The sequence below is a fragment of the Doryrhamphus excisus genome, chromosome 2, assembly GCF_030265055.1.
Source record: "Doryrhamphus excisus isolate RoL2022-K1 chromosome 2, RoL_Dexc_1.0, whole genome shotgun sequence".
Taxonomy (NCBI): Eukaryota; Metazoa; Chordata; class Actinopteri; order Syngnathiformes; family Syngnathidae; genus Doryrhamphus; species Doryrhamphus excisus.
Genome location: NC_080467.1, coordinates 17,407,005 through 17,425,272, shown reverse-complemented (window position 1 = coordinate 17,425,272; position 18,268 = coordinate 17,407,005). Strand labels below are relative to the sequence as shown.

The following is an 18,268-nucleotide window of genomic DNA, read 5'->3' as shown; positions in this document are numbered from 1 at the left end:
CCACGGCTCATGTCCGTACACGAACTTACAATCATAATATAACATTTCTTTATACTGTTTTGTCTTGCCCTTTATTTGGAACAATGAATTACAGGAACTACAGCTACACCCCCCCCCCCCCATCCTTCAAATGTATGTAACAAGCGAAGACTGGAGAGATCAGCTATGTATGTAACAGCCACTATTAGTACTAGTACTACTACTAATTTGATTTGAAGGTTATTAGGCTATCTAGGAACCATTGTAATGTAAGCGAAGCAAACCATAACTACAAGACCAAACTCCTTGAGGTTGAGACTGCTGATGTAAAGGAAACCATCGTGCTTTCAGAGCAATTGGATAAGGAAACTGAAGAAATTAACATAAAATTCACAGGAACAGGAACTGATTATTTACCCAAACTGTAGAGCAGGGGTCTCAAACACATGGCCCGCGGGCCAAATGTTGCCCGCAGGACACTAGTTTGAGGCCCCCACCTTGATATGAAAGTTTAATGTTAGTGCAGCCCGCGCAAGTTTGATATGGATGCTGTATGGTATCATGTACCCAGAAAAAATTATTACGTTTGATTAATGTTCATGTTAAAGGTTAAATAACTGTTAATAGTTATCCTCCCTGTCCGTGTGGAAGTGGTAAGTTTTTGGCTATTTAAGTTTAAAGGAAATAACTTGAAGGCTACCGTTTAGGTCGCTAGCTCTCTAGTTTGCGAGTTAGCATGTGTCTCAAGACCCTGCAGTTGCGCAATATGTTGTAAATAAAAAGAGTATAAATGTGACTATAGTCGTGTTTTGTCATGTCTACAGGGCTCTAATAATGCTTTGTTCATTTTAATCTGAAAAAAATAAATTGTCTACCCACCAACTATATGTGGTTTCTTAAGTTTTTATTATTTGCTGTTTTATTATTATTTTTATATTTATTTATTACTGATGGATTGATTTTCTTTATTCTTGAATTGTTTATTTTTCATCTTATTTTGTGCAGAAAAATAAAAATGAAGATATTTGAGTTCCAACAGTGGAATGTTTTATCAGAGCTTTTATTGTAGAAAATCGGAACCAAAGCACTGAAAAAGTTTGTATATTTTTCCGTTTTTAATAAATGTGTTTTGTTTTTTTTGGGAAAACCTGATGCGGCCCAGTCTCACCCAGACCCTAGCTCCAGTGGCCCCCAAGTAAATTGAGTTTGAGACCCCTGCTGTAGAGGTTAAAGCAATTTGTCTACCCATGTTCAGTGGTTGCAGCAGGGAGTAGGCAAGGATTGGAAAACAAAATGAAAACCCGCTGGCAGTGGTAAAAGTTCCTGGGAAGACACGTCAACATCATCTAGGAAAGCGAAGGTAAACTAGTTGCTGAATTGCATCACCTTGAATCTCAGGGGGACAAAAACCAAACAGAAATTAATGATCTCAGAACAGCTGCAGAAGAAGAAGAAGATAGAGGTCACAGAAATGCTTTCATTGACGGGCAGAGAACAAAATATGTGATCTTCAAAGTCAGCTGGAACAGACGGAAGAAGTTCTGTCTCTTGGGAGCCTTTGGGGAGCCCATGGTTGAACTGGAGCTAGAGACTCAGGCAAAAGACTTTCAAGAACAAGTGAAGATTCTGAGCAATCCAGTCTGATCAAATTGAATCATAACCCAGGTTTGAAGGTGGAGACAGAGAATGCACACCTGAAGGCATGTTTAAAAGGTCTTCAAGAAACACAAACCGTCCTCCCGGAGCACAACAATTCCCTGGGTGAGGAACTGGTACTGGTTAAATGTTGGTGTGAGAAGACAAAGTTGGGAAGAAAGAACTGAAGCCATCACCAGTTCTTCAAGAACATAAGGGCACTCACTACAGACCAAATGGTTGCATTGTCCAGGCAGATATACTGGACACCACAATTTGAGAGCACATGGTCCCTCAAGAAGAAAACCATGTTTCTACCATGTGGGTTCTTGAAGTATCCGACACCTCGTCCAATGGTCAAGAGGAACCTGACAAAACATTCAAGTTACTCATCTTCACAAAATGACAAAACTGACAGAAACGGAGTGAAGTTGCGGTTGCTCATGTTCCACACTATTACCACCACACAGGAAGCTAAATAACTAGCTAGTCAATAAGTTGTGGCTGTTCCAGTTCCACACTATTACCACCTCACAGGAAGCTAAATAGCTAGTCAATAAGTTCTGGTTGCTCAGGTTCCACACTATTATCACCTCACAGGAAGCTAAATAACTAGCTAGTCAATAAGTTGTGGTTGTTCCAGTTCCACACTATTAGCACCTCACAGGAAGCTAAATAGCTAGTCAAGAAGTTGTAGTTGCTCATGTTCCACACTATTACCACCACACAGGAAGCTAAATAACTAGCTAGTCAATAAGTTGTGGTTGCTCAGGTTCCACACTATTACCACCCCACAGGAAGCTAAATAGCTAGTCAAGAAGTTGCGGTTGCTCATGTTCCACACTATTACCACCACACAGGAAGCTAAATAACTAGCTAGTCAATAAGTTGTGGTTGTTCCAGTTCCACACTATTACCACCACACAGGAAACTAAATAACTAGCTAGTCAATAAGTTGTGGTTGTTCCAGTTCCACACTATTAGCACCTCACAGGAAGCTAAATAGCTAGTCAAGAAGTTGTAGTTGCTCATGTTCCACACTATTACCACCACACAGGAAGCTAAATAACTAGCTAGTCAATAAGTTCTGGTTGCTCAGGTTCCACACTATTACCACCCCACAGGAAGCTAAATAGCTAGTCAAGAAGTTGTAGTTGCTTATGTTGCACACTATTACCACCACACAGGAAGCTAAATAGCGAGTCAATAAGTTATGGTTGTTTGGGAACTTAACTACTAGTAACTAATTCCTTTTTTTATGTAATTTGCCCAACAGTGGTTATTATTATGATTAGGGTAGTAATTATTCTTTTCTCACAATCCTTACTGAAGTATCAGGAGTAGGTCCCACAAATAAAGAAATCCCCTTTTACATTTTATTGGCTTGCTTTTGGCAACACAGAAACAAAGTCAGTCTTTGGCACTTAATACTCTAAACAAACATGCTACTTGTAGACGTTAACATCAATGCATTATTTTCTTAACTTAAGTCTTCAGAATACACTTGACATCATAATACGTAGATCACAGGTACGGACCACCAAAGGTGGACCAGAAAAAAAGGAGAACTCGATGAAACAGACAAATAGTGCATCACATGTTGGCCCAATACGCAGAGGACATTTGTGCTTGCGTTGCTGTAAAAAAAAAAAAAAGGACATATTTTCTGGTGAACTCTCATGCTGATTATGGTCCGTTTCGTATACTCAGTCATCCTTCGATTCGGTTTGCAATTGTTCATTTCACAAAAGCAAACACATTTTCTACTTCATTGTACACTGCAACATATATTGAACATCTTATTTGTGAGCTCAAGGTACAAGAATAATATTCTGGATATTTAACAAAAAAAAAAAACTGAATGGGTATAAGCATTTGAAGGGTTTCTATCTGCTTAATTGTGCCACACTTAATTGCACCATCTATATATAAGACAGGGTGTTCATAAAGTCTCTTTACTGGTGAGCACATTCCTTACAACAGCACATGAATAGACACATAAGTGGGAAGTATTACAAAATGTAGAATACTATATATGATTGCTCCGGAATGCCATATGTTTGGCCATTTCTATGCTTGAAAAAGTTGTTTTGCTTATATATGCATTTTTTTTACTACTAATAGGCCGTGTTCAAAACATGATGAGCGTGAATGCGTGAAATTCAACACTATAATACATGTTTGTAAAGAGACTTTGTGGACACCCCGCGTGTTTTGCTAAGACAACACAAATTGCGAAGCTTTGTAACAATACAATAACACACAAATAAAACTAGGTGGTTCGGTTTAAACAGTATCAATGTGACCCTAAAGGTCAATTTAGATTCCTTTGTTTTAATTATGTTACAACAAGTGACACGTTCATGCTCATGGTCCAGTTATTAACATTAATCCCGGAAAGTATCACTAGAGAAAACACCATCTATTCACATGTTCTAAACATACAAAAATGATTGTTCTTAAACTTAACATACTTGTCAGAGTCTACATTTCATTTGAATTGTGCTTCACTTTCACTGTGGTAATCACAGAACATAAAATGTCAAAAATGGCTGTGAGTTGTGCAGGCACTCATGAAGGGTCCTGCCCAAAAGTGGAAAAACAACAAAACATGCACAGAAATGTATCATATTCTTCTCATCTATATAAAAGTGAAAATTTAAATACATTACCGCGAATATAAGAAGGTATTTTTTTTCCCTAGAAAACAATGTGACAAAGCCTGGTCGTCTTATATTGGAGGTCTCGAGGTGTATACATGTACACACGTTTTCTCTTATGGAGGTGCTCTCTGGCTGCAAAGTGAACCGCACCGTATCCATGTGGACTTGCACGCTAGGTTGGTACACACCAGGGTGGAGTGGACTGCGTTCACACTGGACCAAATGAACCGTGCGAGCACAGCAAGGTGAACGCACCCTTAGCAAACAAGAAGGAAGGCATTGCGATGCAAATTTTACGATAATAGTGATCGATCAACAACTGTCGAGTATGAGTCATAAAATATGATGACTTTTCACGGTCTTCAAAATGATTTCCCCATAAACAGGTTTTGGAAAAAGAGGTTGGGTCTTATATGTAGGGTTGTCTTCTATTCATGCCAGTACATTATATATATATATTTAGCACATACTGGAAAAATGTTCTGAAATGTTGGCGAGATATTAACTACATTATACATCAAAATTCAAAAGTTGGTGAGCGACTTCCAGGAATAAATTCAAGTTGTTCACAAAAATGATCACGGTTAAAAACAATTACGTAATATAAAGTTGGAATGGAATTGGAAATGCCTTTCAAGAAAGACTGATGGAGGGGGGGGGGGGGGGGGGGCACTGGACTCTTCTTCTTTGTTGAAGACGTTTCACCTTCTGTACATTTCACAGTTTTCACATTATTGAACATTTTAGGTGTGGAGTCTACCTATTGAGGTCGCTGGTGTGTGTGTGTGTTCTCTGGGGGTGGCACCCCTGTGGCACAGCGTAGCTGCTGAGCGACTGCCCTGCGTAACAACTGCTTGTTCGTGGGTCTGGTGGCTAAACAGATCATTACAATCTTTGGGGGCGGGGGGGGCCAGATGTTAGGAGATTGATGCAAGGCTGGGGTTGATGCAATTGTAATTGAATACAGTGAACAATAAAGTGCAAAAGTTAATTTCTGGAAACTTAGTTTGGGGGAAAGAGTCAATATGGGAATGAAGTCAAAATATTATAGGAATAAAGTCATAATTTTAAAAGAAGAACATTTATGAAGATTATTTAAGAAAATATTTGGAAAATAGAAAAAATAACAGCAAAAATTATGAAAAAGCAGACCTACAGTATGTTTGGGCTCATTGTACTCTTTTTCACCTTAATTGCAAAGCCCATCCATCTATCCATCCTTTTTCTATGCCGCTTATCCTCAAAGGTCACGGGTATGCTGGAGCCTATCCCAGCTGTCTTTGAGTGAGAGGCAGGGTACAGCCAATCACAGGGCACATATAGACAAACAACCATTCACACTCACATTCATACCTATGGACAATTTGTAGTCGCCAATTAAGCTAGCATGCATGTTAGGAAACCGGAGTAGAGATGCCCAAGCGGAGATTCGAACCCAGATCTTCCCGATCTCCTATGTGTTCTACAAAGCTGGAAATCACTTCTTCGCATACCAAAAAATCAAAGCGGCCCTTTCCTATCCCTTCATTTTTCCTGATGAGGCCAGCAGTGGAAAACCTTCTTCTGCCCACAACAACTTGCAGGAATTAGCCTGCACCACCTTAACATCTCTCCCCCAAAGATTGTCTCATTCCACAGGAAGAGTGGCCACGATTTGCCACCAGGCTGGTGTGCGACCTATTGCTGCCAGCCAGGTCCCTATTGTGACCACACCCACCTGAGTTGGAAACTCCACACCTGAAGAAGCCTTTTTTGGATTAGAGGTGAAATATCTCCAACAAACAAAGAGTCCAGTTTCCTCCATCCAACCTTTGTGCAAGTGACTTTGTCCAAGTCAGGTATGCAACCTGACTAGGAAACTAAACACAAGAGGAACATTTCTATCATGTGGACACACATGCCTTTAATAAATAGTATAAACATTTCAAATATGCTATTATTTATATTTATTCACTACTCTAGATTCTAGCCGGGTGCCAGTTCTAGTTTAGTTAATTTAAGACTTAATAGTTAGGATTAGTACTATTAGAGAATCCCTAGCTCCAGATCCTGGAGACATTGCTTCTCTTTATTTTCATGAGCCTGGTGGGTTGACCATTATAGTTATTGGTGATAAACGGTTACTTCAGACTTCAAAGTGCTCAAGACACCAACATATTATCAGATTGTTGCAGTGCATTTTTGTGTGATTTATATATATATATATTTTTTTGTTTTGCTGTGTTTTTATGAGTCTGATTGCCGGGAAGAGTCCTCGGCATGACGTCACAGCCAAATATGGGTGCGATTCAGAAAAGTCCCTTTTAACCATGTTTTGGTGTCATGGCCACTTTAAAATGGGGACTGTATGCAGCGGGTTTCTTCAGTCGCCTAGAGTAGTGGTCCCCAACCTTTTTTGGTCCGTGGGCCGATTTGCATTCCAACAAGGCTCTTGTGGACCGGGTGGGAAACGGGGTTAGGTAAGGTGATGTAATGCTACTGTTCTACCAGTAAACCACTGATTATTAACACAAAGGAAGGACTGCCAACAACACACATTAAAAGCGCTGTGCGTTATATCTTGTCAAACTACACTGAACAAAAGTCAGAGAAGTGGCGTCCGACAACATCATGAATACAGACCCCCCCCACTGGTATGAGCCTGGGGGGGTTGCACAAAGAAGACTATCACATCGTTTTCTGATGATGAGTAAATAAGTAAATATGAGTAAATACGGACACGGGCGCTCAAGACAGATCACCAAAGCTCACCTTTATATGCGTCAGCATTTGGGAACAACGATGAAATGAAAGAACGGGAAAAATTGAATTTTTTGTGGTAGCATCTGAGAAATTTTGACACAGCTATGGTGCGTTGAAGGAACACCGAACAAAGTGGGAATAAACAAATGATATCATGAAACAAAACAACGTACACGTGTAAAAACTACAAGCTTTCTAATAGTATTATAGCTCTTGAAATCCATCTAAACAAAAAATAAATTGCAATTTGGCAAAGTTTCATTACTAATGTTAACCATCATTGAATGTTTTGCATGTTTTTCCGTAAATACACAATGCCTCCAACTTGTTGGTTGCTTCTTCTCTGAGACCGCATCTGTGCACGCGCCATGAACACGGACGTAATTACCAACAGCCGAGAGCGGCAGATATTTGATTTGGGCTGGCTGAAAATATTGTGATAAATACAATTTACAGTGTTTCTGTTCAGTCTGTTCTTTTAAACTACTGGTAACACGTGCAGGCCGTAGGTGGGGGTCACCAACATTTTTTAGGTTTCAAAAAAACGTAATTTGGAGCGAGCTGCATACAGTCCCTTTAGGAGTAATTCTTTGCATATGTAAGACGAAGTGAGATGTTATTAAGCCTAAACAAAATGGGTTATATGTACGGCTGATCATTTCTAATTGAACTTCTCTTGTGCTGTCGCATTTTAGCGAGAAACAATAAAATGCAGGATGTGAAGAAACGTATAGGAGAATGAATTGTCAACATAAAAATAAATAACAAAAATGCTACAAATGCTGTATGTATATATATGGAATTTGGTCCTGGTTAAAGACTTTAGTAGACGTCCACTGAATGATCCAAAAAGAGGCTCTGTACATCCAACATGGCTGCCATCTTCAAAATATGCTTTTGCAGAACACTGCTCTCCACCGTGTCCTGTTTCGGGAGCTCGGGGTATGACTCGGGAAAGCTCTGTGCATCCTGCAAGTAGAACCAAAACAACACACATCAGTGTGAGCAGCAGCAAATTATTATATTTATATTCTATTATATTTTAGTCCGAGCTGGGATAGGCTCTAGCACCCCCCACAACCCTCGTGAGGATAAGCGGTAGAAAATGAATGAATATTTTAGTCCGCAACTGCAGGATGACAAATTCTGCACGGTGTACCCCTCAGGTAGGGCTGCAATGACAAAATGACATAGACAATGTTGATTATAAAAATTAGTCAAGGGAGATTTGTTATTGTCGCATCGTGTCATCACATTTTATATGTTAGACCCTGTCAAGATGGGTGAGAAAGAAAAATTGGTGATTCAAATTTTGTGGCCTCACTAGCACAGTTTTTCATAAAAGCATGCTGTTTTCATGTTGAATACGGTCTATTCATTCATTCATTTTCCACCACTTATCCTCACGAGGGTCACGGGGTGCTGGAGCCTATCCCAGCTGTCTTTGGGCGAGAGGCAGGGTACACCCTGGACTGGTCGCCAGCCAATCACAGGGCACATATAGACAAACAACCATTCACACTCACATTCATACCTATGGACAATTTGGAGTCGCCAATTAACCTAGCATGTTTTTGGAATGTGGGAGGAAACCGGAGTACCCGGAGAACATGCAAACACACAGAGATGGCCGAGGGTGGAATCGAACCAGGGTCTCCTTGCTGTGTGGCCTGCACGCTAACCACGTCCACTGTGCAGCTGAATACAGTCCAGTACTACTCAAAAAAATCTGCATATTTAGGCACATTTTTTGTGAGGCATTTTTAAGCAGAAACGAAGTACAATACAAATATAAAGTTAAAGGATAATATTTAGTGTTCTACACTGGTCACTAGGTGTCAGTAATGTTACTGTAGACACACACCGGGGGGTGGGGGGGGTGTGTGTTTGTCTTTGGATGCATGAGTGCGTAGCCTGCAACGTTTCCTCTGTCAGGTACCCAATCTCAGTTCGCAGGGTGTCACTGCGATACACAGCAGTTGCCATGGAGAAGTCCGTGGTGGGCCCAGAGAAGAGAAACAACAGGTGTCCGTGAAGAAATAATGGAGGGTCAAAGCATCCCGCTGCAGCAATCTCTCGGGAGAAGTTGTTTTCACAACACGACCTTGGTTAGCCGTGGTGGGGAAGCCGAAATCCACATTAAGAATATTGTTTGGGTTAGTTCGGGCACCAAATCATCAATAACGATGGGCAGCTGAGGGCCAACTCCATCCACTGCCTTCATCATACGAATTCTGCGACACACCAGGAAAGGGTCCAATCCAATCAGCAACAGACCTGTTACCATTGTTCCAAATAGGTAGACGCCTTCGATGTCCTCCACGGAAAGAATCGCCAGGCACATGATCTTCCACTTCCCCCGACTGTCCATCACGTACCCGGCGGTGTACGTTCAGTTCCCCAGAACCTGAGCTTCTCGTCGAGAAGATCGTGTCAATTGCATGGAGAGACCAGTTGATCAATTCCATGATTGTGGTTTTTGGAGAACAGTGCAGAGAGAGGCTCTTGAGAAAGTATAAGACGAGACTAAACAAGACGTAAGAAGCAAGCAAAGCAGGGAAGATAAGGGATAAGGGAGGAGAGGGGAATGATGCGCCTTTGTGGAGAGCCAAATCAAAAGGACATATTATATGTATTTCCATAAGGTCCAGAGTTTAGATGTTAGAATACGACTGTTTAATATGTTTCTACACACCGGGATGCTTCCACGTTTTATTGTGTCCATATATTTTAAAAAAAATGACTTATTTTCAGCTTCTGTAGCTTTAGTTTGCCTCCTTCTTGGCCCCTCCCTCTGGCTTTGTCTTCTTCTCTTGTGAATTGAATGTTGTTAGGAGTGATAACGGTTCCAGTTGAAGACGTAATTTGGAAGCACAAACCTTGTCATACAATATTACTATGCAAGACTTCTGTGACAAATAGCAACAGAAGTAACCAGAGTAGAACACTTACCCGAAAGACTTTGTGCAGTCTCAGTGTAGCTGAACAAAACACAAAACGAATCAGCAGCAGTCGAAGGAATTCATCACCAAAAAACTGCAAAAAAGCCTGATCTGTAAAGACAACAAAGGAACTGTGTTGCATGAACCTATGCATGCAACATTTTGGCAGATACAGCATACAAGTAGAAAATATGTTGTTTTTTTCACATTATTAGAGCCTTCCGTACTTGAAATAACATCCCTATAGTCACCTTTACATTCATATTACCCAATATAGTAGATATAATACAAGAAAATACAGTGATTTCCGATGGATACGGTGCTGACGCTTCGAGTGCTGCGACTTCTACAGTCATGTGGCTAATTTATGGTTGCGGTCTGGAGGGGCAACAGGAAGTGACATTGTGGCTTCAGAGTTTAGTTTTAGCTTAGCATAGGTTACAGCCACAACAGTAGCTCGTGTTTGGGATTATAGTGCCTCGTGTGAAATCATTCAAACCTGCAATAAAAGCCTGTTGTTCTGGTGATCAAGTCTGGTACTTGTAAGTGACTAGTGTGGAATACTACATATCACAATGTCTTTGCCTCCCTTTTAGCCACTTGTATCCTTGAAAATGATAATTTAGCCCAAAAATACATACAATTTGCTAAAATATGCATGTTTTGAGTAAAAGAAATGGCCATATTCAACCATGAATCAGCATGATTTATGAATTTATATATATTTGAAAATCCACAGTAGTGAGGCTGCAAAATTTGATACCACTAATTTTTTCAGAAGGGTCAAATGATATGCATGCATGAAGCATTAGAAACATCCAGAGAGATTGCTGAAGAAGGGTTAAAAAGCAGATAGACAGCAGGGAAGCTTTGAAGAGTGTTTCCCTGTCATTAATAAAATATGCAACTTTGGACGGAAAAAACGATCCTGCCGAAAATGCATGCCATATCCAAAGCCTAAAAGCAGCCCAACTAAATATTCATGTGTGCAACCTTTTTTTGGCCAAGCAGTGTATATACACTGAACTGTATATCACCTAATTACAGTATATACACACTGTACATGACATTAGATGGACATAAGAATGGGTTTTCTAGCTAGAACCTTCTTTAGGAAGGAACATTGGGAAAAAACTAAACTATAATTTTGTATACTTTCAATCAACATGGAGAAAAATCCATCCAAAATGAATGAACTATATTAATTGCACCATTTCATATCCATAGACCAGTGTTGCTTTGAACCAGTGGTCTCAAAATTGCAGCACATGGTCCGCAACCTTACCTTTTTTGTTTGAATAATTGAAACCCTTTTCCCCTCAGACTCTACCTCCAACCAGGTCAGTTGAGTTTAAACAGACCTTTGGAAATAAACGTGGCCAGCTGGGGAAGGCACGTTTGTGAATCAGTGATAATAATTATAGGTCATCACATGGTTTGTCTGGTATCAGGCCAGGTATCATGCCCCCAAGTGTCAGTATCAGCTCGAGACCAAAGGTTCTTATTATCACATACTAATCATGAGCTTATTATCACGTACTATTTAATCAAAAGACCATTTTGTTTCCAGAAAATGTTCAGTTTATTACATGTATTATATCTAAACAGTGTAAACACAACAATTGCAAAAATATTTCAACAATAATATTTTATCAACTGTCTTATCTTATCAATGTCTGACAATTACAGTTCCATTAATCAAGTTTGGGTTTTTTGGTGACTGGAGAAGCACTAGGAATATTTATAGTGTGTGTTCACGCTCGTGCACTGTTCTCTGATTGGTTGTTTCACGGGCACGATACCAGAGCAGCGCGCTCTGAGTGGACAGCTACGGGGGCTGATACTGGACATGGTTAAACTCTATATTTTATCAGTATCACTGCCCTGGGCTTTGACACAGTATCATTTCGGCCTTCTCCCGTATCATTCATGGGCGGTTTCTAGGGTACAGGGCCAATTAATACTGTAGTATGTGATAAATACACATATCACATCTTAAGTTCTTATCCTTAACTGCCACTTCATGTTAAATTAGGTTTAGTGTCTATCCCTTTCATTTATTCTAACACTCAGAGCCTAACCCCCAGCAGCCTATTAAAATGAATCTGGAGTCGCTAATAGCCATTTCCCACCACCATCAGTGAGCATTGTAACACAGGGCCATGTTGGTTTAGATTTTTTTTATCCATTAGTTATAATAAGTTTCATTTAAAAACTGAATTTCATGTTCACTGACTAGTATTTAAATTTGTTTGATGATTTGAAAAATTCATTCATTCATTCATTCATTTTCTACCGCTTTTTCCTCACGAGGGTCGCGGGGGTGCTGGAGCCTATCCCAGCTGTCTTCAGGCGAGAGGCGGGGTACACCCTGGACTGGTGGCCAGCCAATCACAGGGCACATATAGACAAACAACCATTCACACTCACATTCATACCTATGGACAATTTGGAGTCGCCAATTAACCTAGCATGTTTTTGGAATGTGGGAGGAAACCGGAGTACCCGGAGAAAACCCACGCATGCACAGGGAGAACATGCAAACTCCACACAGAGATGGCCGAGGGTGATTTGAAACATTTAAGTGCAAAAAAAAAGAAATCTTCACACCACTGTACATATTTTACATCCGCAAAGTAAGAACATCTCCGATACCGATATGTGTAACATGACATATGTGCTGTAGTGGAATGAATACATATGTGTTTGCAGCATTGCAGCATGTATGCAGCATTGTTTTAATATTGTTTTTAATGATTGGGACAACAATTTGATACCGATATCAAATCTCCTTTTTATGCTGATATCGGGCTGTTACTTACTTGGTAACAATATTCATCGGACATCCCTAGTTACAGCCTTATTGTAAAATGGAATACATTAATTTTACTTTTAAAAATTATATAATTTTAAAATGCCAACAAATGTACTAAAAACTAGACAAAAATCAATTTCAGTTGGAATTTTGTGTGAATGTGAAAATGCTGAAGCTGAAATGAAATAAATGTAAAACAAAACGTGCAGTTACATAATCAATCAAACCACCTGCATCCAAAGCTACTGCTCTGGATGAACAAAGCAAAAAGCAGTGATGAGCAGTCTCATAGAGACACAGAGCATAACTACTGACAGTATGATGAATATCTGAATGGATACCCTACCTATGGTTTGTGATCGTGTTATCATTTGCCCGATGTCATGATCCACTTTGTGAAGAAATTCTTGAGCACTCTCCCAAAGTCCTCGTCTCACGCTGTTTAAGCCACACACAGAGAAGAAAGCCAAGAGTGGGCTGTAGAGGAAAAGGGTGAAGAGACTCCCACGCTGAGACTGATCTGAAAAGGGAAGCGGTCCAATGATTTAGTTAACATTTATCTAGCAACATTTGGAAAATCAAAATGCAACTAGAATAGCCTGAGAAAACATTGTCTGTAAAAGTATGAATATTTTTGTAGATCCATAAAATATTTAACATTAGGTCAAAAACATTTAAATACTTAGGGGAATGTTGGGGCCCATCCCAGGTGACTTTTGGGCAAGAGGCAGTGTAAACCTGGACTGGTCACCAGCCAATCACAGGGCACATATAGACAAAATTATTTTCTGCATGTAAAATTATAATAATAATAATATATAAATAAATAATAATAAATATAAATAAATAAATAAATAAATAAAATATTTAAAAGCCTTTTGTGTTAAATGAGACCTATTATGATTTTTCCACTTGTCTGACCAATAAATGTAGTTAGAATGTTGCATTCTTGTGTTAGAAGTTTCAGATAATAAAGTTTGCACATTTGGAAGTGAGCCCTGAAAGAAGTTTGGGATGGCTCAAAACGCTCAGTTTGAAAAGGCGTGGTAAAGCTGTTCCTTTGTGACATCACAGAGGGGTGGACTTCCTTATATTATATATAAACTCTCTGGCCTCCCCCAAGCTCTGCTTCCCCCATCCTCCCACAAGCGTTGCTCCACTTGCCTCGAAAGGGAACGCCACATTTGTTTACAATTCCTAAAAGACGCCACCATCAGTTTTTTACACACTGGTAGTCCAGCAAAACACATTACATGTTACCGATACTGTAGAAAACCTAATGCTAAAATGCTAAAGCTACTTGCCATTGAGAGACGTCTTGAAGTAACCTCTTTTCTTGAGATACTTCGGACTGTCCAGTCTCTACTTTCAGATGGGATTGAGATTCCAACACACATGTATGTTAAAAGCTTAAATTTTATAAAGATAAACCGGATGTCGATCATCAACCCCTATACTATTTATCAACTCCAAGAAAGTTACAGACACAAACAGGCGATCTGTCTATGCACTCAGGAGTGCGACCAACCACCGCAGAGTGGGCGAAACATGCGTTTATTATCAACTCCTATACCATTTATCAACTCCTATAGTTAGCGGCACAAACCGGAAATCTTCTATGCACTGGCAGTGTCACCAACCACAGCGGAGTGGGTGTGCCTGGAGGCGGGTCGTGGCTGGAATACATTAAACATGAAATCCAAAGATAATACAGCTGGAATAGGTGCAGATTCTGGAAGAACTAGAAAGCTTTCTGTGCTAGTTATTGTGTGTAGCTGCGCTATAGGAGTCCACAACTCAATAGAAAGGGACCTTTAATATTTTTGGCTTTCTGGAATGGATGAAAATGGATGAAACATGTCAATAAGTTGGACCTCCGGGAGCACATGAGTGAAACTAACCAAGGCTCAGCTGTACGTCAATAGTTCTTATCAAACAAAAGCAACACAGCTTTTCCATGAATGAGTTTTTCCCTACAGGGATACATACCTTGTATAGTCTTGGGATATACTTTAGGAGATAGTAGGCACACCAATGGCTGACCAAACATATTTGTGAAATTCTAGAGAAAAAAACAAAGGTCATTAATAATAATACCCATTTCATTCAAGTAGGATCATATTGGAAATATTTACTTTGTATAGAACATACCTTAAAGGCTGAGCTGTTTGTGGAATCCACTATAATAAAAAGTGGCTTCCGAGTAAAAGGGAGCAGGTCACCGGGATGGAGGCTGTCAACGTGAAGAATACCAATGAGTCACAGTCATTCTGTACACTACACTAAATACAACAAGATTAAGGGACATTTTGATGCTAGTTTGGTGTAATCAAAAATAATAATAATTCACGTTTCGTTAAAATATTACCAGTGCATGTCTTTCTGGGACTGATTTCTCTTCTGGATCACCTCTCCGTTCACAATATCTCGATTTGAATTTGTGAGAACCCCTCCAAAATCATATGGTCCTACCAAAAATGAAGACAGTTCAAAGTTAGTTGAAAGGCTCGGACAAAGCACCCAATTAGACCTGTTGAGAGTTACCGTATAAACCCTCTACGTAGAGCTTCAAAAAAATGGGAGTGCGACAAAAACGTTTTTGAGTCAACTGTCATGATCCCTTGATGGCAAAGGCAAAAAAGCTTTCTCTCTTTAAATGTGGTCGGATTGCTGGGCCGCATATGCAAGGTTGGACGTAGTAGGGCAGACATTTGAAATTTCTTCTTACGATCCTGAGGGCTACAAAACAAAAAAAGTCAAGTGGTACACCAGCCCTGAGCCAAAGGATCCGATTGGCTGTCCGTCAAGACACGGAACCATCCTCGGCCCAAATAAAGGGAGGGTATTTGAGAGAGAGAAGGGTTTTATAACATCTTCAACGCTACAAAATTGCCCGTTTAGAATTTGCTGAAGAGCAACAAACATGGGAAGTTGTATTCTCTGTTGAGAAAAAACGTAACCTTGATGGTCCTGATGGCTTCCAACGTTACTGGAATGACAAGGAGATCCCACCTGAGATGTTTACCATATGGCACAGTGGAGGGGGGTCCATCATGATGTGAGGTGCTTTTTCCTTCAATGGAACAATGGAGCTTCGGATTGTGCAGGGGCGTCAAACGGCAACTGTCTATGTGGCGATGTTGCAGAAACCTTATAGAAGCGGGATCAACACTAGCAAACTGCTGTCAGTGCTGAGCTAGCGTTTTCGAAGAATGGTGCATTCAGGTTCATCACATAAGTCCTCGGGCACAAGCAACTTCTACTTATCAGTGTCAAACTTTATCCAAATGTCAACATGTAAAAGACACATTATTGACCCAGAATTACTATCAAATGAATGAACCACTGAATTATGTTCAATATTTCACGTTGATTAAGATAAAAGGGTGCCGTGAGCCGTGACTTGAAGCCTCATGACTGAAGGCCCTCATCTGTGTGGTAATGACTGCCTTTTTCAACAGGACAACGCTGCGGTTCCTCTCGCCCGGGGACGGCTGGGATGGGCTCCAGCGCCCCCCGCGACCCTCGTGAGGAAAAAGCGGTAGAAAATGAATGAATGAACGCTGCAGTTCACAATGTCCCCCTGACAAAAGACTTCTTCCAGAGGAATAAGCTCACTCTTTTGGACCATCCTGGATGTTCCCCCTGATCTCAATCCAAATCTGAATGGATGGCAAAAAAAATCAGTTCCAGATAGTGGATGTCCGCTTCACCACCTGCACCAACATTCCCACTAGCCTCCTGGAAACACTGGCAGCATGGATGCCAAAACCAATTTCTCAATAATGCCATGTCCAGTTTCAGTTTCTTTTATAGAAGGTTTCGTACTCACAAAACGTGCTGAAAGCTGCATATGACAATTTGTAAGCCAATACTGTGAGTTCTAATCAAAGGCAAGCCTTGCATGTTGTCATTTCACCTCCTATTGCTTTTCCGCTTCATACCCAACAAGCGGGATCAACACTAGCAAACTGCTGTCAGTGCTGAGCTAGCGTTTTCGAAGAATGGTGCATTCAGGTTCATCACATAACTCCTCGGGCACAAGCAACTTCTACTTATCAGTGTCAAACTTTATCCAAATGTAAAATACACACCATTGACCCAGAATTACTATCAAATGAATGAACCACTGAATTATGTTCAATATTTCACGTTGATTAAGATAAAAGGCTGCAAGAGCAGGGGGTACATGGCTTCAGGTCAAATGTCTGAAGGGGTATGCCACTGTAAAAGGTTTGGGAACCACTGCTGTAGATGTAATATGATATGAAGTAAACATTTTTATATGGATAATGTAATTAATTAGTGACCAAAAAAACCTCTCTTACCATCATATTCTGAATTTAAAGCTGGGAAGACTCCAGTTGCTGATAGATAGACTAGCAGAACACTGTTTGCTGGCAATTCCTGCAATGAATAATGACAAGGCCAGAATTTGTTATCCTGTTGAACCTTGAAATCCAGTGGAGCCTCCATCAGTATATTTTTACATGAATGTCAAAAATGTATGTACATTTTGCTATGTTGTGTGTACATTTAGTACAGTCAGTGTACAATACGGCGTGTCTTCACCCGACAGACGATCGGTTTCAGTGGCAGATTACCATCATTGCCCTGCTCCATTGATAGAATGAGCAGGTCATCTGTCATCATGATGACATCAGCGGTTGACTCTGTAGTCTTTTGCTAACTAACACATTTGCGCCAAATAGTTTTATTATTATAGTTTTATATACTTGAAAGAAATCTGAAAGAAGTTGGGGAAAATCAAAAAGGTTTTCTGTGCGGGTTATTGCGTGTCGCTGCTCTATAGGAGTCTACAACTCAATACAAAGGGTTGAAAAATGAGCATAATAGGCCCCCTTTAAACTAAGGCTCCAATGTACATTAAAAATATATACCATATATCGCACAACAAAGAACGTGTCAAGCTTCCAGGTATACTTACTTTAAAGGAGGCAGACAAGAAAGTAAAAAGCTGGCTGAAGGTGGGTTTATACAGTAGATACTTGTGAGGGTTTTCCCTTTTTGCTGGCTTCTCATTGGGCTCCTAAGAGAGGAAATATAGAAATGATCAAAGCTACAATAAACGAGTAAATTACGTAACTTGTTCATATTTTTTTTTAATATTAAACAACAGGTTATACATTAATTTGAATATGACAAAGGGAGACAAGTCAACAAATTGTTAACAAAAGTTCACTTATTGGCTACTGTGGCGTCCATAACTCATGGAAAAACTAAATGCCAAACTAAAACTAAACTCTGAATCCCTGACGTCACTACCTGTCCATCCCCTACTCAGCTCCGATAGCACCATTTACATTTCACTTTCAAATGCTTTATTTATATTTCATGAAAAACATACCAAGATTCCTTGTTTCGGTGTCTGTACAGCAAGGTTCCCTGGTTCCCTCTCCAAAGCTTGAAGCATACGGAACATGTCAATAGTCAATTCACTGAACTTAACCTAAAGAGAGAATGGAAAGAAA

General features: G+C 40.1%; 1 protein-coding gene across 1 annotated transcript in view; it reads right to left on the bottom strand.

Moving 5' to 3' along the window:
- Positions 1-1,173: 1,173 nt before the first annotated feature.
- scai (suppressor of cancer cell invasion) overlaps positions 1,174-18,268 on the bottom strand; it is a 34,905-nt gene continuing 17,810 nt past the window's right edge. The window contains exons 9-17 of the mRNA XM_058064211.1: positions 18,145-18,246; positions 17,725-17,826; positions 17,105-17,183; positions 15,145-15,244; positions 14,928-15,009; positions 14,766-14,838; positions 13,123-13,296; positions 9,972-10,072; positions 1,174-7,988 (exon numbers count right to left, since the gene is read on the bottom strand). Of these exons, the coding sequence (XP_057920194.1) occupies positions 7,842-7,988; positions 9,972-10,072; positions 13,123-13,296; positions 14,766-14,838; positions 14,928-15,009; positions 15,145-15,244; positions 17,105-17,183; positions 17,725-17,826; positions 18,145-18,246 (960 nt within the window). The 3' untranslated portion in view covers positions 1,174-7,841. The remainder of the gene's footprint in view (positions 7,989-9,971; positions 10,073-13,122; positions 13,297-14,765; positions 14,839-14,927; positions 15,010-15,144; positions 15,245-17,104; positions 17,184-17,724; positions 17,827-18,144; positions 18,247-18,268) is intronic.